This window comes from Pygocentrus nattereri, chromosome 23 (genome assembly GCF_015220715.1).
Source record: "Pygocentrus nattereri isolate fPygNat1 chromosome 23, fPygNat1.pri, whole genome shotgun sequence".
Lineage (NCBI taxonomy): Eukaryota > Metazoa > Chordata > Actinopteri > Characiformes > Serrasalmidae > Pygocentrus > Pygocentrus nattereri.
In genome coordinates this window covers 2,495,056-2,515,414 of record NC_051233.1, presented here as the reverse complement: position 1 = coordinate 2,515,414, position 20,359 = coordinate 2,495,056, and the positions used below count along the sequence as shown (strand labels likewise).

Genomic DNA, 20,359 nt, shown 5'->3' with positions numbered 1-20,359 from the left:
AGTGAACAGTCACCTGAACAGTTGTGTTGAGGTAGTTCTACATTAACAGTAGTGTGCAGTCACCTGAACAGTTGTGTAGAGGTAGTTCTACATTAACAGTAGTGAACAGTCACCTGAACAGTTGTGTAGAGGTAGTTTTACATTAACAGTAGTGTACAGTCACCTGAACAGTTGTGTTGAGGTAGTTCTACATTAACAGTAGTGTACAGTCACCTGAGCAGTTGTGTTGAGGTAGTTCTACATTAACAGTAGTGTACAGTCACCTGAACAGTTGTGTTGAGGTAGTTCTACATTAACAGTAGTGTACAGTCACCTGAACAGTTGTGTAGAGGTAGTTCTACATTAACAGTAGTGTGCAGTCACCTGAACAGTTGTGTAGAGCTACAGTTCTACATTAACAGTAGTGAACAGTCACCTGAACAGTTCTACATTAACAGTAGTGAACAGTCACCTGAACAGTTGTGTTGAGGTAGTTCTACATTAACAGTAGTGTACAGTCACCTGAACAGTTGTGTTGAGGTAGTTCTACATTAACAGTAGTGTGCAGTCACCTGAACAGTTGTGTAGAGCTACAGTTCTACATTAACAGTAGTGAACAGTCACCTGAACAGTTCTACATTAACAGTAGTGAACAGTCACCTGAACAGTTGTGTTGAGGTAGTTCTACATTAACAGTAGTGTACAGTCACCTGAACAGTTGTGTAGAGGTAGTTCTACATTAACAGTAGTGTACAGTCACCTGAACTGTAGTGTGGAGCTGCAGGGTTAACTGGAACAGTGGTGTGCAGCTGCACTGATCTGAACTGTAACTGTACTGTAAAGTGCAAAGTACCTTAAACAGATCTACTGTCTAGGTTTTTGTAATGAGAGAAGCAGCCTTTCGCTTTTCTGTTGTAATACTATTGTAAACAAAATTTTTGATGTCTTTCCATGTTCTTGTCTTCAAAGCAAGCTCTGCTTGGATGCACCGAAGGCAGTCCGCTTTTCCTGGAACATTCTTTAGGGCACGATACTTTGTCAGGTGACGCCACACGGCCTCCTTCTCTCTGTCGGTCCATGGTCGCCTGGGCTGGACTGTGTGTTTACGATCTGAAACAAAAAGCACAGACAGATGCAATGAATTTTAGTTTTTAAAATAAGGTTAATAAATAAAATAGAGGGCATTTTCTCCAGTATTGCAGATACAAAGGATGTCCATACCATGCCAAGCAGATACATATTTACATATCTATCTACAGGTCGACACTCAGTTACAGTGAGATACTCGGTAGAGAGGACTGATAACCTGTGCAGCACGACATGAATGACAGCGAGTAAATATATAGCAACGCAGCACACCCAGTCATATAAAAATAAATGGTTTCACTTTACTAGGATGGTTCATTGTAGATGCATCACCGTTGCTCAACTAACATTCAAATGACATTCAACAGAATTTCTATTAAATGCGTCTGAACGCTAAGCTGAACGTAAATAACTCTCTATTGAATATAACCCTAAACTTAACCATACCCCTAACCCTAACCTCAATCTTTCACGAGTAAGAGCTATGGTTGGGTTTCATTTTAGGTTAAGTAAAAGATTCTGTTTAGGTTTTAGGGTTGATTCAAGGTCAAGGCCTGGGCGCTATGGTAAAAATATTAAATCATGATATTTACACATAGTGTTACAGTGAGATTTTGACACACAGATCATTAGTCGCAGTACGATGAGTAAATATTTAAAATGTGTTGCACTTTTTCCCATTAAACAGCACTAATTACACTCTCTAATGAAACATGCAGTTGGCCAGTGTTTTATGCACTGATGATATCCATATGATCAGAAAAGTATATCATCTATATTGAGAACAAATTTATCATGACACCATAAAATATTGTCATATTGCCCAGCTCCATTGCCAAGCTTAGGTGTAGGCTTTAGGCTTGATTCCAGGTTAAGTTTAGGGTTAGGGTTAGGTATAGTTTGAGATTCTATGGACCATCATTTACATTAAACTTGTATTTAATTACTATTCAGTTGAATGTCACTTGAGCATCTACAATGGACCATCCCAGTAAAGTGATCCCAAACAAAAAAGGTTTGTAAGTCAGGTTAACTTGACCAGATGCTAATGATTAGACTACTTTTGAGAATCTGCCCAAGGCCTTTATAAAAAAAGCCAAAGTTGCCTGTTCCACACAACTGTAGATGGACATGATGAAGCTACAATATAGGTGCTTCTAATAAACCAGACACTTGGAAAGGAAATCTCAAAGGGCTTAATTGTTGTAACTTACCTGATTTTCTTGTCTCTACATCTTCAACAAGGTCTGCATTTTGAGTCCTGGAGGAAGGCCTCTTCTTTCGGACAGGGGAACGAACGTTCTCTAGAAAACAAAATACAAACTGTGTACTGCAAGTCTATACAAAATCATTTTGATCTTGAGTTTGGGTGGTCAAATACACTGGACAGCAGTCACATTAAATTATGTGGTGCCCTCACACCACAAACCCCATCAACATTCTTCATAAAAGCCACAACAACAGGCTTGAGCATTTGAGGCATGGCCTCCACAAGACTTCTAAGTGTTTTATGGTATCTGGCACCAAGACTAACGTTAGCAGCAGATCCTTTAAGCAAGTCCTGTAAGTTGTTAGGTGGGGTCTCCATGGATCAAACTTGTTTGTCCAAAATATTCCCCAGATACTGGATTGGACCAAAACATTGAGCTTGAACTCATTGTTGTGTTCCTAGAACCATTCTGGAATCATTTGCATTGTGGCAGTGTGCACCTTCCTTGGAGAATCTTTGGTAGGTACTGACAGGTTTTCACAGCGCTTCACTTTTTTCACATTTTATGGTCTTATTCCAAAATGGATTAAATTAATTTATTCCCTCAAAATTCTACACACAGTAGTACCCCATAATGACAAAGTGAAAAAAGTTTGTTTTAATTTATTACAAATTTATTAAAAATAAAAAACAAAAAACTAAAATCCCATGTACATAAGTATCACAGCCTTTGCTCAATACTTTGTAGAAGCACCTTTGGCAGCAATTACAGCCTCACGTCTTTTTGAGTATGATGCTACAACCTGTGTTTGGGCAGTTTCTCCCATTCTTGAGAGGCAGAACCTCTCAAGCTCCATCAGGTTGGATGGGGAGCGTCGGTGCACAGCCATTTTCAGATCTCTCCAGAGATGTTAAATCAGGTTCAAGTCTGGGCTCTGGCTGGGCCAATCCAGAACATTCACAGAGTCGTCCCGAAGCCACTCCTTTGTTATCTTGGCTGTGTGTTTAGGGTTGTTATCCTGTTGGAAGATGAATCTTCGCCCCAGTCTGAGATCCAGAGCACTCTGGAGCAGGTTTTCTTCAAGGATGTCTCTGTACATTTCTGCATTCATCTTTCCCTCGACACTGACTAGTCTCCCAGTTTATGCTGCCAAAAAACAACCCTACAGCATGATACTGCCACCACCATGCTTCACCGTAGGGATCGTATTGGCCAGGTGATGAGCAGTGCCTGATTTCCTCCAGACATGATGCTTGGCATTCAGGAGTTCAGCTGTGATACTTATGTACATGTGATTTTATTGTTTTTTATTTTAAATAAATTTGCAAAAAATTCAAACAAACTTTTTTCACTTTGTCATTGTGGGGTATTGTGTGTAGAACTTGAATTTGGAATTAGACTGTAACATAAGAGAATGTGGAAAACGTGAAGCGCGGTGAATACTTTCTGAATGCACTGCACAGTGTTGATTCTATTACAACTACACTGCACACTGCAAATTGCACATTGGAAAGCTGAAAACATGACTCTGCTACAATGACATACCTGATTGTTGTTCTGCAGAAGTATCCTTGTCACTTGTCTCCAAATGATCTTCTTGGGATGACGCTCCAAATGATCTTCTTGGGATGACGCTTTTGCTTCTTTTTGACTGGCGAACATTCACGGTCTGGAACAAAACAAAACATATCAGTTACTAGGAGTCCGATAGAACACATCTGACACACGGCAGAACGGGAGAATCACAGCAAAAAAGTTTTCCTGAAAAATCAGCAGGAGCTGGATATTCCTATCTATATATCTATATAGAAGAAGAAAGTCTGAAGGCAGAGCTGCTAATTTTTAACTGAACTGCATGTCACTGATCTGAACTGTTGGAAAACTGAAAATGTGTCTCTGTACTACTTTCCCATACTTGATTTTTCTTCTCCACAAGAATCCTCTTCACATGTTGCTAACTTATCTTTCGGGGATGAAGCCTTTGAGGACCTCTTTTCCTTCTTTTTGCCTGGCAGACATTCACCATCTGGAATAACACAAATAACCAAACACAACATATCAGTTACTAGATCTGAGTCAGACAGAATACAACATTTAACAGAAATGCATTGCGCACACTGGAAAACACTACTCTGATACACTGACATACCTGATTGTTGTTCTCCACAAGAACCCTCGACACCTGTCTCCAAATGATCCTGAGGGGATGGAGCTCTCGAGGATGTCTTTTGCTTCTTTTCGCCTGGCGGACATTCACCATCTGAAATAAATCAAAACATTGGAAATACAGTTCATCCAGTACATTGGGCAAACGTCTACATAAGGTCCAGGCTTGTGAGGCCGTTTGCTATATACTGCCCATTGCCGTCACACCACAATGACGTGGCGCCCGATGTCATGGTGTGGTAGGGGTTAGAAAGCTTATTAGCTAACATGTATTTATACTGTTCAGCTAAAACCTACCAATTTGCACAATAAATATTTCTAATTACTTTAATTCAGTTCATATTACAGTTTGAACACATCACATACAAAGTCCCTGTACAAGACAACCATCAAATATACGATACGCTGATATAAACGTGTCCTGACAATCCGTTTGGGAATCACTGTACTACTGACAGTAGGTAACATACCTGATTTTTCACCATCCAGAGTGTCTCCATCCAGCTCCAGCTCCTCTAGAGACCGTCCCAGATAAGTGTGATTTCCTTTCTCTATGGCAATCAACAGTTTGCTAATTTTAGCAAGCTGAATGGTGTTTTCAGAGAGTCTGTAATATTCACGGTGGACACGTATATCGTGACCCATGAACTTTGCCACCTGATCCATTTCTGAATTTTTCAAGTTCATCATTTGGCAAAGAGTGGCTATGTGCTTCCTTAATCTGGTGGATCTTAAACACTCTGGATGTTTGGCCTGGCATTCCAATGAAAATTGGCGGAGGCAGTCTGACCCTCTCATATGGCTGGTTCCTGAAATTCGGGCAAACACAAAAGGGTTTTCACTGCAGATACCTACTGCAGTTCGGTTGCTTATCAGAATGTCTATCGATGCCTCCATGTCATGTGTGAGGAGCAATGGGACTTTTCGCTCTCTCTTCCCTCGTATCTCCAGTCGCGTGAAGTTGTTGACAAGTGACTTTTCAAGTTTGGAAAGGCTCTCGTACACTTCTGGGTGAGCTGGAGCTCTGTTCCGTGTTTGGTATGTTGCCAGGAGTAATTTTGAGGCTTCTCCTTCCCTCCTTCTATTGAAGAGGATTATCTGTGTGAGAAGGCTCTGACAAAGTTTCTTCCAGTCTGAAACACTGGGTGCAACCGAGAGTCCAAGCACTGCATCTTTTTCCAGTGCTTTAAGATGTTTCTGCAACTTCATGATATCTTCAGTCAGGGGAATCATTTCATCTTTGTTCCACTTGGCTGTTTTTAGAGTGTTAAGGGCACGTCCTGACACATAGGTGTTCCACTGTGTCTCCATCACCTCAATGAACTTCTTTGCATCCCTCTCTGTTCTAGTGTTTCCACTTATTAGGCTCTCCCCTACCAGTATTTCCGCTGCTCTCTTGAGCGAATATCCAATTTTACATGCTAGAGAAGGTGTCTTATACTCGTTCTGTGAAGCCATAAAGCCACTGACTGTTCTTGTCGCTTCCACAACAGTTTGGAATTTTCCTGGCACAAGGACATCTTGGAGCATACATACACTGTTATCAATCTCTCTGGCGGCTATCAAAAACCTCCCTAGCTCTCGCATTTTCTGAGCGATGTAGGAATGTTGAAATTTGTTATGTCCGTGTTTTTCAAATAAAACATCTCCAAATTTACAAATGAGAGGGTCATTTCTGACACAAATGCTGATCTCATCTTGATGCATACTGTGTAACACATCCTTGCAGCCTGAAGAAACTGAAGATGACACTGGAACTAGGCGGGATGCACATGACTGAATCCTTTTTGTCTTCTTTAAGTTCTTTGCTTGCCTTACCCTACAGGAAATCTCGTGCTTCCACAGATCTGTTTTAACAAAAAATCCCCAACACTGGGGACATGGCAGGTAATTGTTTGGACTTGCGTTGGCCTTGGGTTGTCGCCAGGTGATCAGCTGCCCATCACCATTCTCAAGAACGTCTATATTGTGCTCAAAGTCCCCTTTGTTTCGAATTTCCTCAAGCAAAGCTGCCCTTCGCTTGGACCCTTTAGGAAAACTTAGAGCTTGGGCAACCTCCGTTTCTTCACCATGTTTTCTTTCCAAGTGGCGAGCTATTTTACTGTTTGGTTTTTTACAGTACAGACAAAAATGTTTCTTGTTCCAGATCCGTTTGCCATTGTCAGTTTTTGTGCTGCATTTTACTGTAATCTTTGATTTTTTTTGTTTTGTTGACATGGACGTACCGTTTTCAACTTCCTTGGACAGGACCGAGCTGGAAGACAGCTGGGTTGAAAGGGAGAGACAACTTTCAGAGTCAGACTCGCTGCCATCAGGTTCATATTCCAAATGTGATGACACCAGATCCTCTTCAGACAAATTAATGGACTCGTCACTCTCTTCCTGCTCAGCCTGTCACAGAAACATTAAAAAAACAAGAATAATTAAACAGTCAAATTAAACTGGATTAACTTAAACATAAAAATCTGCCAAAGACACATTTGGAGTCTAAAATTTGCTCCTTGAGTTTAGAACTGCAGCTGTGAGGACTACATCCCATTAGTCCACCAAACAGCCCCAACTGCATTCAATAAAAATCAATCTACAACCCTTTTCTCAACTCATTATAAGTTATAACAATGATCCCACAGACTAGTGGCTGTGCCTCTGGATACAGTAGATACTGAACTAAAAAAAACTTCTGAACTTAACTGGTAAATCAGAGGACTGATCTCAGATCAGACTCTTCCCTATTTACGATCATGGTCACTAAAGCAGATACTAGATCAGCACTCTTACTGGGCAGCGTTTTTGACAACTCATTTCATTTTTATTAACTTTTATGGCCTTAACTAACAAATAGATGCACTTGGAGAAGTTTTGATGATTTTTACACAGTAAAAAGGCCTCGCAGCCTAGATCAACTATAACGAAGCAAAATTCTGACTTCAAACATGTCTCAGCCATCTAGGTTTTATTTTATGCTAAATTATTCCTTAAAATATTCATTTGATGAAAGCTGTGTTACATACCTTCTTGTTTGGCCTCACTCTGCCAACAGGCTTTGTGTTCTCCATGCTCTGAAAAGAGAAACAAATCACCACATCATCCATCTACTAAGACACATTTGCAATTCATCAGTAAAGTACTGTAATTATTCTAAGTACAAAGCTTTGCTGTTCAGAGATACTTGTACTACAGCTGTTACACAAAAGGAAATCAACTTCTACTGCACTTCACATTTTGTTGGGTGTAACATGAAATCTCTTCTATCTGAGAGACCAACACGACAGGAAACAGCTCGAGCTGGTTAAGCAGTTTAGATCCTGTGTTTTTATGAGTTTAATGGTTTATCTGGTCTACTTGCATGATCGAGCTGACCGAGACAGACCACCAGTATGACCGTGCTTGATTATGCAAGACCGAGCTGGTTGACCAGTATGACCAAATCAAATGTACATCAGTGTTTTTCAGTCCTGGTCCTGGTGTCCCAGCTCCCATCACAACTGATCCAACTAATCAGCTCATTAACAGCCGTTCCTGAGTTAAAGTGGCTGTGTTAAACAGGAAGAGCTCTGAAATATGAAGGGCAGTGGGTCCACAGGGCCATGTTTGAAAAGCACTGGACTGTACTATGCTGGTCAGAAGCTGCTTAACCAGCTTGCTAATTAGCAAAGGGTATGATTTTACCAGCTGAAACCAGCAACCAGTAAAACTAGTCCTGATCTGGATTTTTCAGCAGGGCATATAAAACACTGGTCTCACCGTTTCATACTATTACAATATCTGGCAACCATTTAAAATATCTAGACCTTTAAACTTGTAGTAGAGATCACTTCCTGCACCCCTACTGCGAATAACTCGTATGAGGAGCTGCTGTTCTGTATCTGAGCTGTGCTGGAATTGAAGAGTAGTTTAATCTTAAAGCGAGTTTGTAACCGGGTCTGTATGTACAGCGGCGGTGGGACTGACCCCTCCGCAGCGAAGCACCAGCTCTGTACTGAACTCAACACGAGATCAACATCTACCACTAAACTCCACCAACCACACACACCAGCTCTGTACTGAACTCAACACGAGAATAACATCTACCACTAAACTCCACCAACCACACACACCAGCTCTGTACTGAACTCAACACGAGATCAACATCTACCACTAAACTCCACCAACCACACACACCAGCTCTGTACTGAACTCAACACGAGAATAACATCTACCACTAAACTCCACCAACCACACACACCAGCTCTGTACTGAACTCAACACGAGATCAACATCTACCACTAAACTCCACCAACCACACACACCAGCTCTGTACTGAACTCAACACGAGAATAACATCTACCACTAAACTCCACCAACCACACACACCAGCTCTGTACTGAACTCAACACGAGATCAACATCTACCACTAAACTCCACCAACCACACACACCAGCTCTGTACTGAACTCAACACGAGAATAACATCTACCACTAAACTCCACCAACCACACACACCAGCTCTGTACTGAACTCAACACGAGAATAACATCTACCACTAAACTCCACCAACCACACACACCAGCTCTGTACTGAACTCAACACGAGATCAACATCTACCACTAAACTCCACCAACCACACACACCAGCTCTGTACTGAACTCAACACGAGATCAACATCTACCACTAAACTCCACCAACCACACACACCAGCTCTGTACTGAACTCAACACGAGATCAACATCTACCACTAAACTCCACCAACCACACACACCAGCTCTGTACTGAACTCAACACGAGAATAACATCTACCACTAAACTCCACCAACCACACACACCAGCTCTGTACTGAACTCAACACGAGATCAACATCTACACCAGCTCTGTACTGAACTCAACACGAGAATAACATCTACCACTAAACTCCACCAACCACACACACCAGCTCTGTACTGAACTCAACACGAGAATAACATCTACCACTAAACTCCACCAACCACACACACCAGCTCTGTACTGAACTCAACACGAGAAAAACATCTACCACTAAACTCCACCAACCACACACACCAGCTCTGTACTGAACTCAACACGAGAATAACATCTACCACTAAACTCCACCAACCACACACACCAGCTCTGTACTGAACTCAACACGAGATCAACATCTACCACTAAACTCCACCAACCACACACACCAGCTCTGTACTGAACTCAACACGAGATCAACATCTACCACTAAACTCCACCAACCACACACACCAGCTCTGTACTGAACTCAACACGAGAATAACATCTACCACTAAACTCCACCAACCACACACACCAGCTCTGTACTGAACTCAACACGAGAACAACATCTACCACTAAACTCCACCAACCACACACACCAGCTCTGTACTGAACTCAACACGAGAATAACATCTACCACTAAACTCCACCAACCACACACACCAGCTCTGTACTGAACTCAACACGAGAATAACATCTACCACTAAACTCCACCAACCACACACACCAGCTCTGTACTGAACTCAACACGAGATCAACATCTACCACTAAACTCCACCACCGACACACACCAGCTCTGTACTGAACTCAACACGAGATCAACATCTACCACTAAACTCCACCACCGACACACACCAGCTCTGTACTGAACTCAACACGAGATCAACATCTACCACTAAACTCCACCAACCACACACACCAGCTCTGTACTGAACTCAACACGAGATCAACATCTACCACTAAACTCCACCACCGACACACACCAGCTCTGTACTGAACTCAACACGAGATCAACATCTACCACTAAACTCCACCACCGACACACACCAGCTCTGTACTGAACTCAACACGAGATCAACATCTACCACTAAACTCCACCACCGACACACACCAGCTCTGTACTGAACTCAACACGAGATCAACATCTACCACTAAACTCCACCACCGACACACACCAGCTCTGTACTGAACTCAACACGAGATCAACATCTACCACTAAACTCCACCAACCACACACACCAGCTCTGTACTGAACTCAACACGAGATCAACATCTACCACTAAACTCCACCACCGACACACACCAGCTCTGTACTGAACTCAACACGAGAATAACATCTACCACTAAACTCCACCACCGACACACACCAGCTCTGTACTGAACTCAACACGAGATCAACATCTACCACTAAACTCCACCAACCACACACACGGCGCTGAATAATCACCGAATATAAACCAACATATAAACGAGCTGCTGTACCAGAGACGCTCCGGCCGGACGGTCAACGCTACAGCAGCTAGCGCTAGCTAACTAGCTCACTACTGCTAGCTAACTAACTTTCTCCTCATTCCACTCAAACCGCACATTTCCCCCGAAATCCGCCCCACAGAGACCCGGTTCCTCAGCAGAAGCTGCTTACACTGTCAGATACATGTACAGATGTTTGTACTTACACCGCGCGTGTGCGACTGCAGTGCCCAGCCGAACCGAACCGCTGAACTGTGAACGCGCACGAGCCGAACAGCCGTTAGATACACGAGCACGAGCTGCTGAACCGACTCGCGCTGAACCGGCACGTGCTGTATGGCGTCTGAGCGGTTTAATGAACTGAAGTGTTTAAATTGTGAAATAAATAAAGCGAGTTAAAGAGCGACTCTCTGCTCTAACACTGAACTTCATCCACTACAGTTAAACAGTATAACCGAGTCACGCGACTCATCTAAATATCAGCTACTTATTTCAGACATGGAGCCCAAGTAGGTTCATTAGAAGGTTTACCTGAGATTCTCTTACCTTGTTCAGCAGCTCTAAAGTCTTCTGCTGCTCCTTTTCCTGCTGGTTGAGGATGTGCTGATACTTCTCCTCCTGCTTCTTGTGATGCTCACGAAGTTTCTTTAATCGCGTTATAAAACGATCCATTCAGAAACAGAGTGACTGTAGGCCTTGTGTACTGTTCACCCCTCACACTGAGAATTACTGACCTTAAAGCCGTACTGCAGAATCTTTACTGCCAGTGTCTACTACACAATCATTACATCACGTTTATCTGTACTGAGAAGAGAACAGGAGACGCTTAACATAGAAACCAACAGGCCTTTACAGAAACTCCTGCCCTTTAAATATTATTACAGATTTTAAAGTAGACTGAACTGTTGTTAAATAGTATATGTACACTTTTTACACTTACTACTGTTTCTATACTCAAAACAAACAGTTAATGCACCAAAACCTTTCACGACCAGAACGACCAGCAGTGGGTTTATATTAAAGTAGGGAAGGGAACTAGTTTGGCGTTGAGAAGTGTCAGCAGGTGCGGTCACAGGGAGATTCATAGAATAGATTTACACGATAAGCTAATAGATCACCCACACACAATCAAATGGACCTGTTTACACCAAGCCACTTCATGTAATTAGCATCTGGACTGTATCCTGATCAGGATAGACATGGATCTTTATTAGAACTTCAAACATAACTCAGACCTTCTTGTTCCTCTGCCTGGTCAGGGACTCAACCCTGTATCCACAGAGCCTAAAAAATGTGGTTTTAGTCACATGCATGTACACGGGGAAGTGACATGCATCTCCAGTTATGTAGACTGGAATCCAGTCACTGTGTGGGGCAGAATATGTATATTGCCTCATTGTGAGGCCATTATAACTGGTGTTCTGGTTGTACATGGGGGGCTGTTGAATGTGTCTTGGATATACTACTTGCATATTTATGTAGTTTGATCCAGATATGATTCTGATACTCAAGGTGCATGAAGTGACCAGGTGTAAATAGGGTCTAGGATCTACACAATATTAAGCGTCAGATGCACTGCCATAAATCACACTGCAACTGGAGCAGTACACATTGTTTTCTGGTATGATGAATCATTGCCTAACCAGCCGACAGTCCGATGGACAAATCTGGATTTGGCGCTAGCCAGTAAAATGCATCTTCACTGAATACGCTCTGCCAAGACTAAAGTTTGATGAAGGACAAATAACAGTCTGGGACACGTGCATAGAAACAACAAATATATACTTCAAACTTTGTGTCAACATATTTGTTATGACTGTTTCCTGCGCACAAAGCAAGCTCCATAAAGACCGCTCTGACTGACCTGCACAGGGCCCCGACCTCAGCCACTTCCTGTACTTGTGGAATGAACTGAATCACTAAATGAGAAAGAGGCCTTGTTCCCACACATAAACATCTGTCCCCACAACTGAGCATTTCAGTCTCTACCATTAAGACAAAGAAAAACAACAGGAGATGTGAAGCATGTCACCTGAAACATTAGCATGTCTTGTAGTCACTGCCTGATTTATGAAGGTCAACAACTGTTTGCCTCACTTCATTCTTTGATCTTAGCCAATTAATAATGCATATGTGAGTGTCTAGTCTGCATACCTCCTCATATGGATAGGATAGTGAAACAGAAAGGCGTAAACTATTGTGCTTAAACATGTAGCTGAAATAAGAACAACCACATACAGACGGCTAACAGCGAGACCAGGCAGTCCAGGTTTTGCTGCACCACCATCGGCAATGTAGAATCATTAATGGCATTTCAACAACTGGAAGTTTGAGACTGACGTATCTTTAGAACTTCAAACATAACTCAGACCTTCTTGTTCCTCTGCCTGGTCAGGGATTCAACCCTGTATCCACAGAGCCTTAAACTGTAGAGCGCAGATTTAAATTAAGGTACCACAGAAAAGTATTTACACATAACACTGGACTACTCACAGCATGGTTCTAGCATGGTTTCTTGTGATTTGTGTACAACTGACCACTCTGATGGTGGGCCTCATGAACATGATTTGTGAATCACTCACGCACCTCACTACAAAGCTTTGGTAGCAATGTTGGACAAATGCCTGTAGATGCCAAGCTATCACTGAGGTAGTGATGTTGGATGAGGCTGAGAGCTGACATGCCATCACTACAAATATTGACACATATTAATGCCATGGTATGTCTTATCACTTCCCTTTACAGTAATATTTACAGGAAGGAGACACAACATCAGCTACCCTAAGATTACATCTCTTCTCGGGAGCACAGATACTTGTCATCCATAGCTGTGCATGTGTATTTCAGCAAAAGTGATCAGTCAGTCAGTAAGAGAACACAAAGTCTTTGGGAGGCACTGAATCACCCCAGCAGCCAGAGCACATGTGATATTCAAGTGATATTCAGTTTAGATTTTCTTGGATATATGCATTGACCTATTCTATGAACTGGAGATATGACGGTGGTGGAGAGAGACAATATACACTGCTCAAAAAAATAAAGGGAACACTTAAACAACACAATATAACTCCAAGTAAATCAAACTTCTGTGAAATCAAACTGTCCACTTAGGAAGCAACACTGACAATCAATTTCACAGCTGTTGTGCAAATGGAACAGACAACAGGTGGAAATTACTGGCAATTAGCAAGACACACTCAATAAAGGAGTGGTTCTGCAGGTGGGACCACAGACCACTTCTCAGCACCTTTCTGCTTTCTGGCTGATGTTTTGGTCACTTTTGAATGTTGGTGGTGCTTTCACACTCGTGGTAGCATGAGATGGACTCTACAACCCACACAAGTGGCTCAGGTATTGCAGCTCATCTAGGATGGCACATCAATGCGAGCTGTGGCAAGAAGGTTTGCTGTGTCTGTCAGCGTAGTGTCCAGAGGCTGGAGGCACTACCAGGAGACAGGCCAGTACACCAGGAGACAGGCCAGTACACCAGGAGACGTGGAGGAGGCCGTAGGAGGGCAACAACCCAGCAGAAGGACCGCTACCTCCGTCTTTGTGCAAGGAGGAACAGGAGGAGCACTGCCAGAGCCCTGCAGAATGACCTCCAGCAGGCCACAAACGTGCCGAAAGAAACCGACTCCATGAGGATGGTATGAGGGCCCGACGTCCACAGACGGGGGTTGTGCTCACAGCCCAACACCGTGCAGGACGCTTGGCATTTGCCAGAGAACACCAGGATTGGCAAATTCGCCACTAGCGCCCTGTGATCTTCACAGATGAAAGCAGGTTCACACTGAGCACACGTGACAGACGTGACAGAGCCTGGAGACGCCGTGGAGAGCGATCTGCTGCCTGCAACATCCTTCAGCATGACTGGTTTGGCAGTGGGTCAGTAATGGTGTGAGGTGGCATTTCTTTGGAGGGCCGCACAGCCCTCCATGTGCTCGCCAGAGGTAGCCTGACTGCCATTAGGTACCGAGATGAGATCCTCAGATCCCTTGTGAGACCATATGCTGGTGCGGTTGGCCCTGGGCGCCACATTGCACCACAGACTGTCCAGGAGTTGGCGGATGCTTTAGTCCAGGTCTGGGAGGAGATCCCTCAGGAGACCATCCGCCACCTCATCAGGAGCTGCCCAGGCGTTGTAGGGAGGTCATACAGGCACATGGAGGCCACACACAACACTGAGCCTCATTTTGACTTGTTTTAAGGACATCACATCAAAGTTGGATCAGCCTGTCGTGTGTTTTTCCACTTTAATTTTAATAATAATAATAATAATACTTTTATTTTATAAAGCGCCTTTCAAGAGACCCAAGGACACTGTACAATACAAAAAAAGTAAAACAGATAATTCATTAAGATTTATAACGATATATAAAATAAACTAAGAAAAAAAAAAAAAATAAAATAACAACAATAAAAATAAAACAATAATAAAAGACTTAACTAAAATAAATAGAAGTTCGAGAGAAATTCTCACTCAAATGCTAGCTGGAAGAGATAGGTTTTAAGACCGGCTTTAAAACACGATAGAGATGATGATTTTGTGTGTGACTCCAAATCCAGGCCTCCACTGGTGAATAAATTTGATTTCCATTGATGATTTTTGTGATTTTGTTGTCAGCACATTCAACTTTGTACAGAACAAAGTGTTCAATGAGAATATTTCATTCATTCAGATCTAGGATGTGTTATTTGAGTGTTCCCTTTATTTTTTTGAGCAGTGTACATATTAATAAGTACAAAGTCCAGTAGATGTTCAACTGGACTGATATCTGGTGATTAAGGCGGCCATAGCATGTGGTTTACACATCATTTCATCTTTACTCAACCATTCAGTGATGCTTCTTTTCAGAATAAAAATTTATTGAAAGCATGCATGGAATGCATATGCTACATTGCAGAAGACTGTTATAAAGATAAATGACCATCAGAGTGGTCAGTTGTATCCAAATCACAAGAAACCATGCTCAAACCATGCAGTGAGAAGTCCAGTGATTCCCTTTAGAGGGAATGGACACTGCAGAACAGTACAAAGAGCAGACGTATCAGCTTTGGTTAGATTAAAGTGAACCTGTTAGTGCGGTTCCTTAGCGTAAGTGTGAACACTGCCCACTGAACTGAGCAGGTGGGTCTCAATAGTTCATTTGTTCATTTGAATTTTGGACACAACAATACAAACCAAAGTTATCTAAACACACCAAGCAGAGCTGTGCAAGGGCACAGGGTCACTCCTGCCCGCAAAACCTAGTATCAACCCTGCCTGCTCCGCCAACATCATTCCCTCTGCATCTCCATGAGGACGGTATGAGGGCCCGACGTCCACAGATGGGGGTTGTGCTCACAGCCCAACACCGTGCAGGACGCTTGGCATTTGCCAGAGAACACCAGGATTGGCAAATTCGCCACTGGCGCCCTGTGATCTTCACAGATGAAAGCAGGTTCACACTGAGCACATGGGACAGACGTGACAGAGTCTGGAGACGCCGTGGAGAGCGATCTGCTGCCTGCAACATCCTTCAGCATGACCGGTTTGGCAGTGGTCAGTAATGGTGTGGGGTGGCATTTCTTTGGAGGGCTGCACAGCCCTCCATGTGCTCGCCAGAGGGAGCCTGACTGCCATTAGGTACCGAGATGAGATCCTCGGACCCCTTGTGAGACCGCTGCTGGTGCGGTTGGCCCTGGGTTCCTCCTAATGCAGGACAATGCTAGACCTCATGTGGCTGGAGTGTGTCAGCAGTTCCTGCAAGATGAAGGCATTGAAGCGATGGACCGGCCCGCCCGTTCCCCAGACCTGAATCCGATTGAGCACATCTGAGACATCATGTCTCCTCTATATGCATGCTTGTGTCACATATACGTCACTAAGTGTAGCTACGTAATGATTTACTCCAGTGAGGTCATGTCGGCCTTATATCCCTTCCTCTGTGTTACTGTAGTGAAATCTCTGTCAGTGTGAACTGGACCTGCAGTACAGGCTGAACACAGCGCTGTGTATTTTATATGGAGAACTCTCTCTGAGAGGCTGCAGGACTCAGTTTGTTACTCTGAGAGCCGCTCAGGTTAAAAGTTCAGCTCAACTAGTTAACTGTTCACCCCTCCCCCACCCCCCCCAACATCATGCCCTCTGCATCTCCTCTATATGCATGCTTGTGTCACATATACGTCACTAAGTGTAGCTATGTAATGATTTACTCCAGTGAGGTCATGTCGGCCTTACGGCCTTATATCCCTTCCTCTGTGTTAATGTAGTGAAATCTCTGTCAGTGTGAACTGGACCAGCAGTACAGGCTGAACACAGCGCTGTGTATTTTATATGGAGAACTCTCTCTGAGAGGCTGCAGGACTCAGTTTGTTACTCTGAGAGCCGCTCAGGTTAAAAGTTCAGCTCAACTAGTTAACTGTTCACCCCCCCCCCCACTGAGGGGCACCTCTGCTGCGCCTTTAAGAACAGACTCCACCCACAGCGCGAATATTCAATAAGCAGGCGTTCTCTGCTAACCAATAGAAAACAGGCACTAAAGCAGTGGAGTGTGTCCACCAGGGGCAGTAGGGAGCACGCCGAAAACACAGATTTCTCAATTTTCTATTCCAGTGAGGACCACCACGAAACTCGCTCAGCTGATGTCACATGACCTTTGGGGGCCGTTACTAGCAAAATCAAGTGAGGACCGGGATTTTGGTCCTCACTCTCCAAAATGTCCTCACAAGAAGGCCGTTTATCATATGGTGGTCCTCACAAGAATAGCAAGACAAGTACACAGACACAGACACAGACACACATACACACACACACACACACACACAGACACAGACACACATACACACATACACACACACACAGACAGACACACACACACACACACACAGACAGACATACACACACGCACACACACATAGACACACACACACAGACAGACACACACACATACACACAGACACACACACACACAGACAGACACACACACATACACACACACACAGACACACACACATACACACAGACACACACACACACACACAGACAGACACACACACAGACACACACACACACACACAGACAGACACACACACATACACACAGACACACACACACACACACACACACACACACACATACACACACACAAAGACACATAGACAGACACACACACACACACACAGACACTCACACACACAGACACAAACACACACACACATAGACAGACACACACGCACAGACACACACACACATACACACACACACAGACACACACAGACAGACACACACACACATATACACACAGAGACACACACGCACGCTTGGCGGGTTGTTTGAAGTGTCAGCACTAAACTCATTAGTTTTAGAGTGGAAGTGGTTTGCTTGGACTATCTACAGATGGCACTCAAAACCAGGACAGTCTGTACTTCCTACTATACTCTCTCTCTCTCTCTCTCTCTCTATCTATCTATCTATCTATCTATCTATCTATCTATCTATCTATCTATCTATCTATCTATCTATCTATCTATCTGTCTCCTTACTACTCTCTCTCCCTTTTTATCTCTCTCTCTCTCCGTCTTTCCCTTCGTACTCTTTTTCTCTCACTCACCCTCTTCTTCTTTTCCTGTGTGTCTCTGCCTCTCTTTTTCTCTATGTATCTTTTTCTTCTTTCTTTCTGTCCCCTTTCTAACATACATTACATGGCCAAAAGTATTCAGTCGTCTGGCTTCACACGCATATGAACTTGAGTGACGTCCCATTCTTAATCCATAGGGTTTAATATGATGTCGGCTCACCCTTTGCAGCTATAACAGCTTCAACTCTTCTGGGAAGGCTTTCCACAAGGGTTAGGAGTGTTTATAGGAATTTCTGACCGTTCTTCCAGAAGCACATTTGTGAGGTCAGACACTGATGTTGGACGAGAAGGCCTGGCTCACAGTCTCCGCTCTAATTCATCCCAAAGGTGTTCTATGGGGTTGAGGTCAGGACTCTGTGCAGGCCAGTCAAGTTCTTCCACACCAAACTGGCTCATCCACGTCTTTATGGACCTGCTTTGTGCACTGGTGTGCAGTCATGTTGGAACAGGAAGGGACCGTCCCCAAACTGTTCCCACAAAGTTGGGAGCATGAAATTGTCCAAAATCTCTTGGTGCTGAAGCTTTAAGAGTTCCTTTCACTGGAACTAAGGGGCCGAGCCCAACTCCTGAAAAACACCCCACACCATGATCCCCCCTCCACCAAACTTTACACTCGGCACAATGCAGTCAGACAAGTACCGTCTCCTGGTAACCGCCAAACCCAGACTCGTCCATCAGATTTCCAGACGGAGAAGCGTGATTGGTCACTCCAGAGAACACGTCTCCACTGCTCTAGAGTCCAGTGGTGGCGCTTTACTCCACTGAATTCCACGTGATGTAAGCCTTGGATGCAGCTGCTCGGCCATGGAAACCCATTCCATGAAGCTCCCTACGCTGTTCTTGAGCTGATCTGAAGGCCACATGAAGTTTGGAGGTCTGTAGTGATTGACTCAGCAGAAAGTTGGTGACCTCTGCGCACTATGCCCCTCAGCATCCGCTGACCGCTGTGTCATTTTACGTGGCCGACCACTTCGTGGCTGAGCTGCTGTCGTTCCCAATTGCTTCCACTTTGTTATAATCCCACTGACAGTGGACTGTGGAATATTTAGTAGTGAGGAAATTTCCCGACTGGACTTGCTGCACAGGTGGCGTCCGATCACGGCACCACGCTGGAATTCACTGAGCTCCTGAGAGCGACCCATTCTTTCACTAATGTCTGTAGAAGCAGTCTGCAGGCCTAGGGGCTCGGCTTTATACACCTGTGGCCGTGGAAGTGACTGGAACACCTGGATTCAGTGATTTGGATGGGGGAGTGAATACTTTTGGCCATATATTGTAACTCTCCCCCTTTCTTTACCTCTCTCACTTTCACTTGCTTTCTCTCTTTCTCCTTTTTTCATGCTCTATCTATCTTTCTCTCTCTGTTCATCTCTCTCTCTTTCTATCTCTGTCCTGTCTGGCTCTCTTATCTCCTCATTTCCTTCTCCTCCTCTCTTTGTCTATTTATCTCGCTCTCCCTTTTCCCTCCCTGTCTATTTACTTTTCTCTCCTCATTTTTCCTTACTTCTTCTCAGTCTGTCCCTCCTGCTTTCATCTCTAAATCTCTCATCTATCTCTCTCTCTCTCTCTCTCTCTCTCTCTCTCTCTCTCCTCCCCTCTCTCCCCCTCCCCCCTCTCTTTAAGCCTCTCGTTCTTTTCCTCTTTACTCCCTTTTCCTCTCTCTGCTGATTTGTGTAACCCCTTAAGCTTTCTTACATATACAGATCTGTGTTAACATCCCCCCCCGTCTCTCTCTCTCTCTCTCTCTCTCTCTCTCTCTCTCACTCTCTCTCTCTCTCTCACTCTCTCTCTATCTCTCTCATCTGTTCATCCAGTGCATCATCATCACACCGTACTCATCTATCAGAATATCACTCACTCACTCATTCACTCCCTCACTTACTCACTCACTCACACACACACACACTCACTCTCTCTCTCTCTCTCACACACACACACACACACACACACACACACACACACACTGCTGTTTCTGCTGCTCAGTAAAAGCTGAAAGCTGCTCTCCACAGAGAGAACACAAAACTCCCTTAATCACCAAGTTTACGTCCATAAACACACTCAGTGCTGAGCTCTG

General features: G+C 43.9%; 1 protein-coding gene across 2 annotated transcripts; it reads right to left on the bottom strand.

Moving 5' to 3' along the window:
* Positions 1-878: 878 nt before the first annotated feature.
* LOC108433112 lies at positions 879-11,519 on the bottom strand. 2 transcript variants are annotated; one of them, XM_037533512.1, is made up of 9 exons: positions 11,213-11,519; positions 7,454-7,501; positions 6,668-6,833; positions 4,913-5,251; positions 4,426-4,536; positions 4,192-4,302; positions 3,822-3,945; positions 2,280-2,369; positions 879-1,089 (listed from the first exon to the last, which is right to left on the bottom strand). In XM_037533512.1, exons 1-7 carry the CDS (start codon positions 11,336-11,338, stop codon positions 3,851-3,853), a joined length of 996 nt encoding a protein of 331 aa, XP_037389409.1. In that variant the 5' UTR covers positions 11,339-11,519; the 3' UTR covers positions 879-1,089; positions 2,280-2,369; positions 3,822-3,850. The 2 variants fall into 2 exon arrangements, with proteins under 2 accessions (XP_037389409.1, XP_037389410.1); XM_037533513.1 differs by lacking the exon at positions 4,913-5,251.
* Positions 11,520-20,359: the final 8,840 nt, after the last annotated feature.